The sequence below is a fragment of the Danio rerio genome, chromosome 11 (assembly GCF_049306965.1).
Source record: "Danio rerio strain Tuebingen ecotype United States chromosome 11, GRCz12tu, whole genome shotgun sequence".
NCBI classification, from domain to species: Eukaryota; Metazoa; Chordata; class Actinopteri; order Cypriniformes; family Danionidae; genus Danio; species Danio rerio.
In genome coordinates, this window is record NC_133186.1 from 40375811 (window position 1) to 40394274 (window position 18464).

Consider the following 18464-nt stretch of genomic DNA (forward strand, 5'->3'; position numbering starts at 1 on the left):
CCTGTGCAAATTGTAGTCTCAGTTTTCTGTTCTTATCTGACAGGGAGTGGCACTTGCTGTGGTCTTAGACTGCTGTAGCCTATCTGCCTCAATGTTGGACGTGTTGTGCATTCAGAGATGCTCTTCTGCATACCTAGTTTGTGACAAGTTGTTATTTGAGTTACTGTTGCCTTTCTATCAGCTTGAACCAGACTGGCCATTCTCCTCTGACCTCCGGTATAAACAAGGCATTTGCGTCCACAGAACTGCCGCTCACTGGATATTTTTCTCTTTTTGCACCCTTCTCTGCAAACCCTAGAGATGGTTGTGCGTCTCAGTAGATCAGCGGTTTCTAAAATACTCAGACCAGCCCGTCTGGCACCAACCATTCTGATGGTCAGTTTGAACTGCAGCAGATCGCCTTGACCATGTCTACATGCCTAAATGCATTGAGTTGCTGCCATGTGATTGGCTGATAAGACATTTGTGTTAACGAGCAGTTGGATAGGTGTACCTAATAAAGTGGCCGGTGAGTGTGCGTGTACATTTAAATAACACATTTTACAAAAATTATAAATATGTAATGACAAACCTTAAGTTCATGGTTTGTCCAAGTTACTAACCCAAAAATGATGAGAGACCACAATAAAACACACAAAATGTCTCAATATCTGTGAAAAAAAATACATTTAAAAAGGATATATTTTCAAGTACATATATATATATATTTTTTAAGTACAAATTACTTTTTCTTTTGGTAGTGGTAACTATTTTTTTAAACAAAATTTTCAATAAACTTTTATAAAACTTATATAAAGTTAATATTCAGTATCAATTCAATTAATAGTAATGATTGAAAAAAAATCTAAATAATACAAAATATGCTTCGAATTTTAAGGATGTTTAAAACATGTTTCTATGCAGTTGCTATGTCATGCTAAATGGTTGTTAGGTGGTCAATGAAAAGACTCACTCTAGTCAATCCTTTCATTGAAGGCAACACTGCAACTTCTTTATTATGAAGTTGTGATCTGAATGTTTAAATGTTTGTTAAACAAGATAAAAATACATGTACTGTACATTCAAATAAAATATTTCTCAAAAATTAAGTTTGTGTTTATTTCAAGTAACTAACCCCAAAACGATGAGGATAGCATTAAAAATCACTTAAAGTCCTTGTGAAATTAAAACAAACAATGTTGATATTGCTAACAAATATAGGTATACTTTAGGTCAGGGGTGTCCAAACTCAGTCCTGGAGGGCCGGTGTCCTGCAGATTTTAGCTCAACACACCTGCAAGGATGTTTCTAGAAAGTCTAGTAAGAGCTTGATTAGCTAGCCCAGGTGTGTTTGGGGTTGGAACTATACTTTGCAGGACACCCCTGCTTTAGGTCAACAATTATCAACCTGTGCAAGTTCATTCATTAATTTTCCTTCGGCTTAGTCCCTTTATTTTTCAGGGGTCACCACAGTGGAATGAACCGCCAACTTATCCAGCATATGATTCATGCAGTGGATGCCCTTCCATCACAGGGAAACACCCATACACCCTCATTCACACACATACACTATGGCCAATTTTAGCTTACCCAGTTCACCTGTACCGCATGTCTTTGGACTTGTGGGGGAAACCGGAGGAAACCCACAGGGACACGGGGAGAACATGCAAACTCCACACAGAAATGCCAACTGACCCAGCCGAGGCTCGGGGCCTTCTTGCTGTGAGGTGACAGCACTACCTACTGCGCCACGGCATTTAAACACCAAAACTAAAATCTTAAAGTTTATCCTAAACTGTACAGGAAGCCAATGAAGAGAAGCCAGTATTGGTGTAATGTGCTCCCGTTTGCATGTCCCCGTCAGCAAACAAGCAGCAGCATTCTGCACCATCTGCAGACGAGTAATGGAAGTATGGCTATTACCCACATAGAGGGCATTATAAGAGTCAAGATTAAAATATGTATAACCTTTTCAATGTCCCTAAAAGACAAAAAAAGGCTTTAATTTGGATAATGAAACTAGCTTTAACTACTGAATGAATCTGTTAATCCAGTTTGAAGTCACTATCCATAATAACACCCAGGTTTTTTACATTGGGTTTCACAAAATAGTTTAAAACACCAAGATCCAAACAATCCCCTGGATCCAAATACCATCACTTCTGTCTTTCTTTCATTGCACATAAAAAATGTAGTGCCAACCAAGATTTGATGTCCTTTTGATTTTAATGTCTAAAATGTTGGTCTGTTCGCATAAGTCAGTTAGACCAATATGATAAATCAGTGGCCATTAAAGTTTAGGCAAATGTGTTTCTCAAGTCAAGTTCACTTATTTAAAAGGATGTTTAGATATTTTTCTCACAGCAAAATCACAATGAAACTGTTTTGGGGTAAATAAATGATGTTATTATTTGGTTAATATCAAGTAAACAATTAAATAAACAAAAAATAATTGGTTTAATAGCAAATAAATGTAAAATCCTCAAACAATGAATATTTAGTTTCTATCTTCTTTAAGGAGGTTTAGATTTTTGGTAAAAATGAAAAACAAAACTCTCAAGTTCTACCATTATATTTAATGCTTTATGGCCTTGATTTATTTTATGTTAATTATTTTGTAATTTAAATTTTTTGTAAAAAAAAGATTAAAAAAGCCTAATATTTTGGTTCTTAAATAAAATGATCTTGTTTAAAGGAGATTTAGATTTTCATTTCAACTGGAAAACAAAACAGTAGTCCTTTAAAGACAAAAAAAGATTTTAATTTGGATAATGAAACTAGCTTTAATACCGAATGAATCTGTTAATCACGTTTGAAGTCACTATCCATAATAACACCCAGGTTTTTTACATTGGGTTTCACAAAATAGTTTAACACACCAAGATCCAAACTATCCCCTGGATCAAAATACCATCACTTCTGTCTTTCTTTTATTGCACATAAAAAATTTAGTGCCAACCAAGATTTGATGTCCTTAAGATAGTCCAACAATGGCGTTATGGACCCAGCATCTTTCCGTTTTAATGGCAAATAAAGCTGTGCATCATCTGCATTAAAATGAAACGAAATCCCATACTTTCTACAAAAAGACCCCAACGGAAGCAGATATAAGGAAATGATGTCAGTTTGACACTTCAGCCACATTATTCTTAACCACACCCCTCTTACTGTTAGTTTGCTATGAGGGAATGATGCACAAAAAGAAAGCCCCGCCCCCTAGTTAATATTCCACTTCAGCAGGAAGCACATCAACATACTGAAATAAACGTCTCAGCAAATTCTGTTCACGTGGACATTAAAGTCTCAATACTAGTTGTTTACAAAAATGATTGTACACAAGGAGGAAAACATCAACTCTTTCTCTTTTTTTCCCCTCCGGTAATCTGATTTCTATTCTGGCTCAAACTCCAATAACTGCACAATTAGTAACTCCACTACACTACAAATATCCTGTGCAACAGGAAGAAGGAACAAATCAGGCGGTGGAGGCCATGAGTGGGGCAGTCCCAGCTTGTGTTTAAGTCAACTAAATGTACTTATGCATGTGTGAGTTTGAGTCTGTATGTGTGTGTGAGAGGCTTAAGAAAGGAGCAGTGGAGTGTGTGCCAGCTGCTGCTCTCAGAAGTGACCCGCTGAGGCGATTCTTCCGCACTGCGTCCTGCTCTCTGCACCGGTCACACACACACACACACACACACACACACACACACACACACACACACACACACACACACACACACACACAGAGCACTATGAGGATAAAACAGAGCTGCATTGGCTGCTTCCACTGATGATGTCAGGTTTATAAATAGAAAACGTCCATTGTTTACTCGTCTTTATGACTAACACAAAATAATGTGCTGGTCATTATTTTCCCGCGAATTACGGAACAAAATGAGACCTGAGAAAAAATGTTGGTCTGTCCGCATAAGTCAGTTAGACCAATATGATAAATCAGTGGCCATTAAAGTTTAGGCAAAAGTTAAAAATTAAATAAAATGATCTTGTTTAAAGGAGATTTAGATTTTAATTTTAACTGGAAAACAAACAGTATTTTCTGAAGTTCAACAATTTTTGAACGTTTTATTGCCTAGATTTATGTTAAATAACGTTTTTAGTATTTAAAATGTATTTTAGTATAAAAAGCTTATTATTTTGGTTCTTAAATAAAATGATCTTGTTTAAATGAGGTTTAGATTTTTGTTTTAACTAGAAAACAAAACTGTATTTTCTGAATTTCACCCTTTTTTATGTTTTATTGCCTAGATTTGTTTATGTAAATTTTTTTTAATTTACAATGTTTTAGTATAAAACTGTTTTAAAAAAGCGAATTATTTTGGTTCCCAAATAAAATTATCTTGTTTAAAGGAGGTTTACATTTTAGTTTTAACTGGTAAATAAAACTGTACTTTCTGAAGTTCAACTATTTTAAAAATGTTTTATTGCCTAGATTTATGTTAAATATTTATTTTATTTTTTTTGTATTAAAAATGTATTTTAGTACAAAAAGCTCATTACTTTAGTCCTCAAATAAAATGATCTTACTTAAAGTAGAATAAACAAAAAACAAAACAAAAAAAAACTAATAAATATTGCGATATGAATACAGTAGAAGCAGATAATTTGAATATCATGGTTTTCTAGGGAGTCTTCAGCCACAGAAACAGAATAATAGATTGAACAAAAAAAATGTTTCTTTCTTTGCTTTGTCTCATTTCAAGTACAAATATCTAAAAATGTATAAGTTTTGTTTTCCACTTTAGAAGAAATGAGTCCAAATTAAGAGTTTTATTATAAGTCAATTTTAAGTAAAATTATCTGCTAGTCAGGTAAGTAAAACAATTTTAATAATCGTATTATTATATTACATTATTATACAATCTGCATAATAATAATAATAATAATAATAATAATAATAATAATAATAATAACAACAACAACAACAACAACAACAACAACAACAACAACAACAACAATAATAATAATAATAATAATAATAATAAAAACAATACTACTACTACTACTAATAATAATAATAATAATAATGATAATAATAATAACAACAAATAAAAAAATTATTTAAAAATATATTTTCTGAAGTTCAACCATTTTTTGTAATGTCTTATTGGCTAGATTTATTTTATGTTAAATGATTTTTTTTATATATTTTTAGTATGAAAGTATATATATTTATAAAAAGCTAATTACGTTTTAAGCTATCAGGAACTACTAGTGTTATGGTAACTAATAACCTTAGCTTTTTTGGATTTGATTGAAATGCAATAATGTGCACCTTTCGTAAAGCTGCTGTTAAACAATAATAAATGTGAAAAGCACTATACAAATAAACTTGAACTTGAATTGAACATTATGCTTCACAGAGAGAAAAAAAAAATCGGAATAATCCAGTTTTCATTTTTGGGTGAACTGCTCTTTCAGAGGCTGCCGCTTGCAGATAAGTGAGGGTCCGAGCTGTGATGATAAGCTCTACGCAAGACATTTGACGCAAAACACGCCAGCGGTCACGCACACAACACTCCTACAAGGCGATAAAACCACAAGAAATGGGAGGAACTGGTCAGAGCCAGAGACTGCTTTTGGTCTGCTTTTCAGTCTACACAAGCTCAGATAAAATGACGTGTGGCAGAAAGCCAGAATAGGTGCTTTGTTCTGAAGAAACAAGATACAAGTTTGTGCGACCGTTAACATTTTGACAAACAAGTTGTGGAGCGAGCGTGGGGCTTACGGGATGAAATATTTAATAGGATCAAGAGCTAACACCCTCTGACTTAATATTACTGGAACACTGCGCTGTATAACAGGAGCTTAGTCACCTTCCAGGCATTGTGGAGTGACACAATAAATAAACACCGCCGACATTTCACAATTAATTACATCATATTTTAAAACAATATAGGAATCGCACTATTAAACCCACAGTAAATTAATTTAGGTAACATTCAAGACGTAAAAGAAGTCTCTGATGTCCCTGGAGTGTGAAGCTTCAGCTCAAAATACCCCACAAATAATGTTTTGTTACTCTTTAAAACTGCCTATTTTAGCCATTGGTGACTGTCTCTTTAAATTCAACTGAGATTGTGTTCCCAACCCTCTTTTCAAAATGATCTTCAGCAAGTGCTGTGTAAAAACTCTAATGGCAGACGGCTGATTCTCACTCAGGGTGGTTTATGCTAATGAGGGAGAGATTGTCATTAATGGGTGGGGTTTTTCGTCTCTGATGACAAGTACAAAGAGCGAATGTCAATTAAAGTGTTGATCAAGTGTTAATATCAAAAAATAGACATAATAACTTTTTAGCTAATTTTTGCTGGTTATATTTACACATTGTTGCCTCGTTTAAAATTCTTACAAAAGTGATTTTTGCATGATTTGTCACCTTTAATGTGCATTTTAGGATATAGCACTGATGAAAATCACAGAAATGGAATTGAAACCAAGATTTGTATAAATAAATAAAAATACTAATAATTCACTAATAAATTTCATACTAATAAATTTTTAAAAATATTTTAAAATACTAATAAATTCACTAATGAATTGCATAAATAAAACTAAGGGCAGCCATCTGCTGTTAGTGTTTTTCCACCATATCTACTGAAAATAAATGTTAGGAATTATAGAGGCATTATAAATGTGACGTTTTAGGGTGCTCGAATGAACACTGTCATCTCCATAGACTGCCTTCTTTTGAGATATTTCTTTTGACTTTTTCAGACATTTTTTGAGATTTCGGGCCCTATCTTTAACCCGGCACAAGATGTGTATGGCGCAATTTGTAGCAATTTTTAGACCAGCGCAAGAGTAATTTTCACGTTTTGTACCAAGTTATTTAAATAGCAAATCTATTTACGCCCCTTTTTTCTTTTTATTCATGACAATTAGCATTTGTATAATGTTGTTACTAATTATTATTATTTTTTTAATTTATTATTTTTTTACTTTAGGCATATTTATTTTTGTTTTAATAAAAACAAGTTTAGATTTTTCCACCTGTCGGATTTTAGAAAGGTATGCATCACCATATGGGGCATAAGAATAGGATGTGTGTTTGGATTTAACTTTGTTTTTTAACCACACTTTGTCATTATTGTTCATTTATTAATTTGCTGGAAATTAGAACTGAATTTAGAAATAGTTTGAAACAAATCTTTGCACTTAACAAATGAAATTAAATATGTGGGCTGATGGATGTCTTCAGTAGAGCGAGTTTCCTCCATTTCCTTACTCTACAAAAGTAAAGGAGTAAAGAGGAAAAGTAAAGAGAAAGTGAAGAGGTCGAATGGAGGAGGCTAGTTCTTTATCCTCGCACTGCAGATGGTCTGTTTACTTGTTTTATTGGTAATGAAGCGTTCAGTTTTTCCACTTAAAGTCCAGCATGTAAATAGCAAATGCACCATGGTGCAACGCAACCGACTCTTAAAGGGAATGGGCGATGAGACTCTGAATGGTTTAACGGTTGTTGTGCTCAAAACAGACTGCATTTTTCGGTCCTTAAAACCGCAAAAGTAGTAGTGCTAGTAGTGATTGTAGAAGTAGTTGTGGTTGTTGAAGTAATAGTTGTAGTAGATATAGTAATAGTAGACATCACTGGTGTAGTAGTATCAGAATTAGTAGATGCTGTAGTAGCAGTGGTTGTCGTTGGTGTAGTAGTATCAGAAGTAGCAGATGTTGTCGATGTAGATGTTGTAGTAGTGGTAAATGTTGTTGTAGTAGTATCAGTTTTAGTAGATGTAGTAGTATCAATAGTACTTGTCATTGTAGTAGTATCAGTTGTAGTAGACATAGTAGTAGTAGTAGTAGTAGTAGTATTAGTAGTAGACACTGTAGTAGTCGTCGGTGTGGCTGTAGTAGCAGCAGTAGTGGTTGTAACATTAGTCATTTTCTGTAGTATAAGTAGTTGGCTTATACTTGTAATTAATTATTATTATTATTGTTATGATTATTGTTGTTGTCAGTCATTATTACTGTTTTCCTTTTCATTATTATTATCATTACATTATCATTACATTACATTACTATCATTGTTGTCACTCCTTACCACAGATTTTTTTTCTCTATCTATTATATATATATATCCAAATAGTTACCTTTACATGTGCGCACACACACTCACACATTGTGTTTTCATGTTTTTGTTGTTGTTTTGTTCTTTTGCATGCGATCCCATTTTGTGTACTACTTGCATATATTAATAATTAAAAAAAAACAGCAAAAGTGGATTCGTACACACCCTTAATGCTTTTGCAACCTGCGCTTTACACTTTGTGCTTAGATTGTTAAAATAGAACCTTTTATCTCATTTAAATTTTAAGCGACAGTCACCAAAATGGCACATTTAGGATCAAAGCCTAAAAGTGTCAGTTTCAAAGAGCTATAAAACATTATTTGTGGAGTATTTTAGGCTAAAACTTCACATACACACTCTAGGGACATCAGAGACTTATTTTACATCTTGTAAAAGGGGGTATAATGGGCCCCCTTTGAAGCAGTTTGATACTGGATGTCCCACTGTGTAAACAAAACATACATTGACACAAGGATTGAAGATTTCTTGAGTAAATTTACTAGCTTTTCAAACGGTTCAAATGTGCATCCCCTCCAAAAAAAAAAAAAACAAACAAAAAAAAACGCAGAGTAACAATTAACATTGATGTTAAACAGGACGAGTCACATTCAAAGGCATGAAATGAATAAAAAAGTAAAAATCTGGTCATGTGGGTCTAATACTATTAAAGGAATTTGATGTAAGAGCATTAGAAACCAACAGTGCACTTAATCTGCTGATAATTAGCAGAAACATCATAAAGTGGCTGAGCACTTGCTGTAGATTTACAGCACACAGACGGCCTCAAAACCACGGGGGGGGCCGCACTTTCTGTTCACCCTTTCACTAAATTCCACCAAAACTGAAATCAGCTCTCCCTAAATGTGGGATTTTGCACCTAATTGAAAGCGTTCAGCAAGTCCAAATGTTTAATAAGGATTTAAAGGACTGATTCACCCAAAAAACGAACATCATGTACTTGCTTCCACTTCCTTCCACATCAGATTATTTCCCTAACGTAGGCTCGAAATGACAAGGAGGTGAATAAATACTGGGGCGGCCTAATTATGGTTACTTTAAATCATTGCTCTCAAATGTAATTAAATGAAAACAATGTCGTCTGAGAGCGTGCAAACACTGCTCCCAGATTTAACCAGTTAACGTGGGCTGCTTAAGGACGTGTTATGATTATACGTGTAATCTTGCGGCAGGAGCTCAGAGAACCGCGGCCCAAAAGAATGTCTGGATTTGCCACAAATCTGGCACAACTGTGTCTAGACGAGACGCATTGAGTGTTGGAGTACGAAGTGTAACTGTGAGAGGTGTAAGTTTGAGTGCTTAAAAGGATTATTTATGACATTTATGCACTGTAAAACCTGATAAGTTAACTCAAATTGTTTGAGGAAACCAGTTTATAAAACATTTAGAGTATGAATAACTTAAATAATTTAAGTTCAGTTATCAAATCGGTATGATTTCAGTTAATAGAATGAACCCAGCATGCACAGGATGTCAATATGATGTCAGATGTACCCAAACATCATGGAGACGTTGCATTTTATTTGGAAATGAAGATCGGGTTGACGTCAGAACCCAACGTCAGGCCGACAACAATGTCCAACCTAAACTCAACCAAATATCAACATCTAATGATGTTACAGCTTAACGTTGTGTGGATGTTACCGCAATGATGTCTATATGATGTTGGATTTTGGTTGCCATACTTCACCAATAATTGTCAGCATTTGACGCCAAGATGACATTGGTTTAAGATGCTGTCTTGATTTTGGATTTTGGTCACTTTCCAACACAATGTAAAATCAACGTCACTTGACGACATTGTTGGAAGTCAAAATAACGTTGTCTTTAGAAACTAGCTGGACACTGAATTTTGGTCACCTGACATCAAATTCTAAATCTAACGTAACGTTAATGTCTTGATGTCTTTAATGACACAGTGATACCGGTAAATATATGGAAAATTTCAGGAACGACTTTACCGGTATATTTAAAAAAGCGCTGTTCACACAGGCGAGGACGTTACTGAAATTTTCCGGAAAAGAGCATTCACACATCCATTCCAAAATACCGGTAAATTCTTACATCATTCACCACAAATGAGCTTTAAACGGCTGCGCTTGTATTTGTAAACATTTGACTAAATTACAAACTCTGTGGATGATCAATATTGTGAACAACTTTCGCAGGATCACTTTCGCATGTCGAGATGTTCATAATATGTGCGTGTGCAGGCGCTCACAGGCTGTTTCACAGGCACACGCAAAGCTTGAAGGTAAAGAAACAACGGCTTATCATAAGCATCTTATCGATGATTATTTACACAGTTGGCATTAAGAAGAACATATAAACGTGATCTGACTAACTTCTAGCAGCTAAATGTGTCTGGAAAAATATTCAAAGGCTTTTATTCTCACAAACCGCACGGACGTAAATGCGTCTGACTGTTGTGATTAGCTAAAGCAGACGTCTCACGTCAGCACGTTCTAGACGTGCACGCGCTTATTACGGCAATCTTCCTTCTGGATTCACACAGCGCAGCATTCCGGCAAATTGTCGGTAATGTTACAACTTCTCTTTCCGGAAAATAGCCAGAACGAATTTACCAGTATTTTCAAAAAGGACCTGTTCACACATACAACCTTTCCGGAAAATTGCCGGCAATCTTCCGGAAAGGTTGTATGTGTGAAAGGGGCTATTGTGTGCCTGCTGGAAAGTGCAAACAACTATAGAGCTACTCAAATTCGTTTTGAGTTCTGCTTGATATCATCAGGTTGAAAGTCAAAGCAACTTTCAAAAAAACTATAAATAAACTAATATATTTCATCGTGTCAATTTTACTGTCAACTTTAAGAGTGTTATTTGACCATAGTGTCCTAATGATGTCCCAATATGATTTTAGAGAATAAAGCAGTAAGCCTACAGTTTCAATATACTTCAGCTAAAGACAATGAAACTTTGTGTAAATATTTTATAGTGGATATTTGACTTGTGGTGTTGGCGTTTACAGACATACAGTTAAACGAATTGTATGTCTGCACAAACAAGAAATCAAAAACGTGATCCTGACATATTCAAAAAATTAATTAAATGGCCATTGATTAAATCAAATATGTTTTGATGTTTTAAAAAAACTTATCTGATGCCCTTATAGGCTTTATTTGTATTTAACATTAACAAAATACGATAAAAAGATATTTGATTATATAGCATATATTTTCAAATGTCAATTATCCTCGTGACTCAAAGCAGAATTTGTATGCATCATTACTCCAGTCTTGAATGTTACATAATCCCCTAGAAATCACTGCAATGAGGCCATTATCATTATTATGAAAGCTTTAAACATTTGTGCTGCAATATTTTGCACATTTTTTTGCGGCAAAAGTTCAAAAGATCAACATTTACTTGAAACGAAAATCTTTTGCGACATTATAAATGTCTTTCCTGTGATTTTGTATCAGTTTAATCTGTCCTTGCTGATTAAAACAATTGATTTCTTCCAAAAAAAAGGTCAGAACTACACTCTTTCAAAGTATTGTAAGTATAAAACAATAACAAGTGGAGTTTGCATATAAATATACACATGTTAGTTGGGTATGTTCTAACAAAGCAACAAATAAACTCTCAAAAATCGTGAGTTTGTTACTATTATTCTTTTTTAATAAAGGCTGTTAAATTTACTGATCCCTAAAAATAATACCACAATATTCCTCATCCATCTTTTATAAATGCTTGCTGTCCTCTATATAACTACATTTAACTTAATGGTTTATCATAAAAAATGCATGACATCCTGTTTTACCAATAATAAATAAATCTTTCAAATGAGAATAGTAGTGCAGATTTGACACTAGCGATTATATTTCCAGTTACTGGAAACTCTAGCACACCTCTGAAAGTTGCATAAAAGCCTTTGCAAACATTACTCATGATCGAGACAAAGAAAAAAAAAAAAACAATGTGATTGAAATTGAATGGTATTATAATATGCGGCCGAGTTTTAATTGAATATCCAATTAAAGTTGTCCCATTCCATCAACATTTACTTTATGCGGACCAAATAAACACACAAGCTGTACTTCTGCCTATTAGAAAGCCAATGTGTGCAATATTATCCTTACCGCGGTAGACAGTCTGGATGCAAGGGTCATCTCCAAGTTCCCTTTCAGGCCCAGGAGAGCAGGCACAAGGATAAAGACTTCAGTCACCTCTGTGAACACTGTCCAGTGCTGTTGAGAAAGAGAAACACTTTTTAGTGTCTAAACATCACGGCCAAATTGCACTTAGAGATCTTCTGCAAGCCTAAAGACAGATTTTTATATGAGATCTGTTTGATATCATTAAATTTGATCATGAGCTGCAATTCAATAGGCTTAATTAAAGGAAAATTGATCCGTCTAGTCTACTCTGAAGTCACTTATACTAGAATGCTGTGTTTAAATACTTTAAAAAACTAAAATCATGTTTCAAGTCAAATTTAAGACTTTTTAGGACCATTATGAATGAAATTTCATCATGAAATAATTAAACTATGTTGCTTAATAGGGTTAATGATTTTCACTTTTGTTAAATTATTTTTTTTTTATTGATTGTTGGTTGTACCGATTGAGTAACGTTACATGGACAAGGGAAAATAAAGACCTGTTTAAAATTATTTAAGATCTACATAATCATATTTCAGTAAATTTAAGACTTAAGACCACGCAGACTCTTCTGTCTAAAGCGACTTAAAATTAAGGAGGCATTCAGCGAATCAACCAAAGGCAATACACACAAGAAGTGCTGATTATACAAAGAATCTGTTAATCCTTAGAGAATTAAATTCTAGAGTAAGAAGGAAGGTGTTTTAGAGAGAAAAGTGTTTCTACAGGTGGTTTGTCAAGCCCACTCACCTGTGTGTTTCACTCTTCATAAATGCACAATGTTTTTTTTTTTTTTTTTTTAGAGATATGGGGTGATTGATACAAATGTGCAAAAACTGGTGCAAGTGTCAGTTAAAGTGACAGAAAGATAAAAGTGTGTGTTTTCTACAGGTGGTTTGTCAAGCCCACTCACCTGTGTGCTTCACTCTTCATAAATGCACAACGTTTTTTTTTTTTTTTTTTAGAGATATGGGGTGATTGATACAAATGTGCAAGAACTGGTGCAAGTGTCAGTTAAAGTGACAGAAAGATAAAAGTGTGTTTTTTCTACAGGTGGTTTGTCAAGCCCACTCACCTGTGTGTTTCACTCTTCATAAATGCACAATGTTTTGTTTTGGGTTTTTTTAGAGATATGGGGTGATTGATACAAATGTGCAAAAACTGGTGCAAGTGTCAGTTAAAGTGACAGAAAGATAAAAGTGTTTGTTTTCTACAGGTGGTTTGTCAAGCCCACTCACCTGTGTGTTTCACTCTTCATAAATGCACAATGTTTTTTTTTTTTTTTTTTTTTAGAGATATGGGGTGATTGATGCAAATGTGCAAGAACTGGTGCAAGTGTCAGTTAAAGTGACAGAAAGATAAAAGTGTGTTTTTTCTACAGGTGGTTTGTCAAGCCCACTCACCTGTGTGAGCCACACTTAATTACATAAATGTTTTGAGGTTGTCATGTGGTGTGCTGAGGGGCAGAGAAAAGGCGGTCCTGGTCTTGTTTACAGGGGTTCAGGTGATCGTGGAAGAGATGGGTTTTAGTTGTCATTTGAATGATACTAAATGTTATTCAGTGTAACAATAGAAGTCACAAAAATCATTTGATAACAATAAAAAAATCTATTTACAGATTTGCACTAAAATAGTATCATCATGTTTCCCCTAAATTTTATCCTTCAAACCACAAGGTTTTAACCATATCCCTGCAATACGTTTTTGTAACATAAAATACAATACAATTAAATATGATCACTTATTCTTTTAGATATTTTAAGAAGTGTGGGTCAGAATAAGAATGCTATTGAATTTTTCCATAAAAATTGAGCATTATTTCAACCATATTTTGAAATTTTCACTGATGTAATTTGAAATATTTGCATTTAACATGCTTGCTATAAAATAAAATCATGTTTGTAAACCTAAATTAATGTGAACACCAAAATAGGAAGTCTAATTTTTGACTCTCAATTAGAAAATCCCATTTTACATTTAACCTCTGAGCAATAAATCCTCCTGCATGTTAAATAAGCACCAAAATAACCAAATACTGCTCCTTTTACAACAAACCTTTCTACACTTTTAAGAGAGAAAAGCTGTGATAGCAGTGAACTTATCATCTGCCAATGTTAAACTCTGGCCAATTTCAGGTCTATTGACGACTTCGTCCATTTGACTCTCTTCCAAGCGTCTGACTTGAGACGGCTAATGTTGATGACTCTGGTAACTGGCAGGCTGTTTTTTTTCCATTAGGCTGCAGTGCCTTAGATGCATTGCAGCAGCGAGCGGTATAGATCAATACGTAGAAAGAGTGCTTATCTTTAGAGCCATTCCCACTGGTGCACAGCAATTACAGGCCTGACACTGACTAGCTAAATCAATTCTAGCATCTTGTCAGCACATAAAGATAGTGAGAAAGCACGGCGGGCACTGCTAACGTAAAGTTCGAGAAAAAGCGAAAGGTAAACATAAGACAACAAATCTACAAATAGCAGCAATAAGCACTAGTTGAAGAGTTCGAGCGGTGCAGCTTCCAATGGGTGGGTTTTAATGGCCGCTTCTTTTTCCTTGAGCCTTTGGCAGTGCAGGGGCCACTTTTAAAAAAAGGACGAACATCAATTGGGAGCTGGCGCTCAGCCACTTTGTGTTCGGTTCCCTTTGACTGAACCTCCTCTACTCTGTCTATCTCCCTCCCCCAGTACGATGTTGTCTTCAGGGGAACAGCGTAGTCCTGGCCAGTGCTTCCATGTGCCTCCATGGGTTCTGCGAAATTGACGCACAGCAGTGCAGGCATGCAACCGGAGGGGGGTCTCGGATTGCAGGATTGTGTAATGTTGGCTGGCAACGCTCCTCAGTTCCAGCACCTTGGTCTCCAAGGCACAGCGTATAAGGTCACAGAGGAATTCTGAAGACACTCTACAGACCTGGGTTGTGTTTAACACCGGTGAACCTGCAGTCATTTATGTGCATGCTTAAATATGCCTTATATTGCTGCAAGTATACAATATTACAGTATTAAAAATAAGGCATGTTAAAAAGTTTACAAATAGAGTAGTGGGGTTGCCCCAATGTAAAAGAAGAACCTTTTAGCAGAGAATTCTCAAAAAAACAAAAAAAAGATTGTGTAACCCACTGGTCCTACTGCACCCAACCCGATCTGAGCTGGGATCGAACCTGCAATTCTTATAGCCTCCAATACACTAACCCCCTAAACCTTACTCTCATCCCGGACGAGCCCCCACATGTAACCCACCAGTCCTACTGCACCCAACCCGATCTGAGATGGAATCAAACCTGCAATTTTTTGTATGCGAGTTGGTTGCTCTAACAAGGAGGCTAAAGACCTCTAGCGTCTGTCTCTAAAGCACCTTCAGTGGGTCAGAGGACTGAGGTTTACCTGAAAAGCACTTCGTTAGCTGGCCTCCAATACACTCACCCCCTAAACCTTACTCTCATCCCGGATGAGCCCCCACATGTAACCCACCAGTCCTACTGCACCCAACCCGATCTGAGATGGGATCAAACCTGCAATTTTTTGTATGCGAGTCGGTTGCTCTAACACGAAGGCTAAAGACCTCTAGCGACTGTCGCTAAAGCACCTTCAGAGGTCAGAGGACTGAGGTTTACCTGAAAAGCACTTTGCTAGCTGGCCTCCATTACGCTCACCCCTAAACCTTACTCCCATCCCGGACGAGCCCCCACATGTAACCCACCAGTCCTACAGCACCCAACTCGATCTGAGCTGGGATCAAACCTGCAATTTTTTGTATGCGAGTCGGTTGCTCTAACAAGGAGGCTAAAGACCTCTAGCGTCTGTCTCTAAAGCACCTTCAGGGGGTCAGAGGACTGAGGTTTACCTGAAAAGCACTTCGCTAACTGGCCTACATAACGCTCACACCCCTAAACCTTAGTCCCATCCCGGACGAGCCCCCACATGTATCCCACCAGTCCTACTGCACCCAACCCACTCTGAGCTGGGATCGAACTAGCGATTTTTCGTATGCGAGTCGATTGCTCGACAAGGAGGCTAAAGACCATGACCTCTAGCGTCTGGCACTATAGGTCAGAGAACTAAGGTTTACCTGCACAGCACTTCCCTAGCTGGCCACCAATACACTCACTCCCATCCCTGATGCGCCCCCACATGTAACCCACCAGTCCTACTGCACCAAACCCGCACTGAACTTACGTTCTTTAAAAAAAAATCTTAAGAAACCCTTTTCACTAAAAATAACCTTGAAAATTTCCATTGGTGTTAACCCTTTATCGGATGAAGAACTATAAATGGTAACTTCATTTTCTAACAAGTGGTAATATACATGTATCATGACTAGTTTTGGGTAAGTTACTTAAAAAAGTAATAGATTACAAGTTACTGACTACTTCTGGAAAGTTGTAATTTGATTAGATTACTGATTACTTCATGTAAAAAGTAATCAGATTACTAATTATTTTACTTTGAAGTTACTTTTAAAACATATAAAAATACTAAATAAACTGTAGCTCTTTCGGTAATTTAATATTCACTGAAAAACATTATAATGGGTTGATCACAGGAGCTTGACATATTCAAAAGACTAAAAGAGATAATTTTAAGTTTTGGTTGAACTATCTCATCATTTACTTAATCTTCACTTGTTCCAAACTTGTTTGCCTTTTGTCGTTGTTGTAGTTCTTTTGAACACAAATCAAGACATTTAGAAAAAAACGAATATATTTAACAATTGACATTCATAGTAGGAAAAACACACAGCTCACTATATCTGCAGTTGTGAACACAAACTGTAAACGCTCAAACGTTGAATCAGTGAAATCTGGAATACATGAGTGAGGTGTGCAGCTGGAGCACCACATGCGCATCCCTCCTAATATGCATGCGCAAGATGCGTCTCTATTAAAAATAACAAACTTGACCATACAAAAGAAGCAATATATGAAAGGCCCATGGCACTTCTTGTAAAGACTAGAGGTATAACGCCGGTGATTTTTATCCTGGCCAAATTCCCTCCGTTAACCCTTACCCACGATGGCCTCCTAATCATTCCAACCACTGAATTGGCTCAATCACTGCAGCCGAAAGTTCTTTAAAGACTGGACTTGGACTGCAGACTTGTTTTTATGCTCAGTGAGGTCAAAGAAATGTCTGTATTTTTAACTTGAAGCAAGCACTCTCGTCCACAGCTATTACAGCAATTTCCAGAAATGTAAAAGCGAAAGCGAATTTCAAAGTGACGTCGCAGCAGAAAACGTGATTTTAAAAAAAGCAAATATTGTTTTCTAAAACTAAATTTGTAACGTACGTAACGCGATTACACTGATGTTAGTAACTGTAATCAAATTACACAAATTTAAAAATGCAACTCGTTACATTACTGCATTCCCCAATGTAATTAGAATACAGTTACGCTTTACTAGGAAATGCATTACACCCAACTCTGATCATGACTGATAAATTCATACATATAGTTCCTTTAAGATTGGAACGTACCTATTGGATGAGAACAGGACATGACAACCCTCACCCTAAATCCTAAGTAGTACTAACTGAGACACAGCAACACAACTAAAAGTGCACTCACACTATGCTATCCGAACCGTGCCCAGGCCCGTCTCCCGAATCGTTTGATAAGTGTGAGTGCTCTGAATCGGGTTCATGAACGGTTGGAAGAGGTTTAGATGATTTTAGATTAGATTCAACTTTATTGTCATTACACATGTACAAGTACAATGCAACGAAATGCAGTAAAGGTGCGCGGTTCACTTGGGCTTTGGCACAAGCGGTACGCTTGTAGTGTCAGTGCAAAGCACGCCTGAGCCAGAAACTGAAGATGAGATGTAATGACCACCACCCTCCCCATCTTTAAGTCACCTCTAGAGGGCAACAGCCTATAAGTTGCCAAGTAATTTTGGGCTTAGTAGCTTTCCATCCAGATTCTCATAAGCTGCGTCAGAAACCGCCTACTACTCAGTAGGTACTGCATTTGAATTTAAACGTACTACTCGGCCGTTAGAAAAGTACGTTCTATAAAGTATGAATGTGAAAAGTATGAATGGAATTTGGACTTACTACATCCGCCATTTTGTCATGGTCATGTGACCTACCTGCGTCAGTTGCGCCGCCTCACTTCCATTCATGAATTCTCTCACGGGGCAATATGGGATAGCGCAGCGTGCATGGGATGCGCACTTCAGAATCTCGCCGGAAGTAGTAAGTCATCCGGGTACTTCTCGCCTACTGATTTTCGAATTCTATGAATTCGCACATACTACTC

General features: G+C 36.2%; 2 protein-coding genes and 1 long non-coding RNA gene across 16 annotated transcripts in view; 1 reads left to right on the forward strand and 2 right to left on the reverse strand.

Annotated features, from left to right (window-relative positions):
- The window catches only part of sox13 (SRY-box transcription factor 13), a 675553-nt gene that overhangs the window by 203561 nt on the left and 453528 nt on the right, over positions 1-18464 (forward strand). The window lies entirely within an intron of this gene.
- Positions 1-18464, reverse strand: part of slc41a1 (solute carrier family 41 member 1) — an 83569-nt gene that overhangs the window by 32838 nt on the left and 32267 nt on the right. For all 14 annotated transcript variants that reach the window (XR_012386709.1, XM_073915521.1, XM_073915527.1 and 11 more), the window contains one exon: positions 12187-12294. Coding sequence is in view for 13 of the 14 variants with exons in the window: in XM_073915521.1 (XP_073771622.1) it covers positions 12187-12294 (108 nt within the window). In the remaining variant the exon portion in view is untranslated. The remainder of the gene's footprint in view (positions 1-12186; positions 12295-18464) is intronic.
- LOC141376659 (uncharacterized) lies at positions 12650-16490 on the reverse strand. The gene is made up of 3 exons (XR_012387320.1): positions 15559-16490; positions 13611-15382; positions 12650-13120 (listed from the first exon to the last, which is right to left on the reverse strand). It is a non-coding gene; the product is annotated as an uncharacterized lncRNA (long non-coding RNA).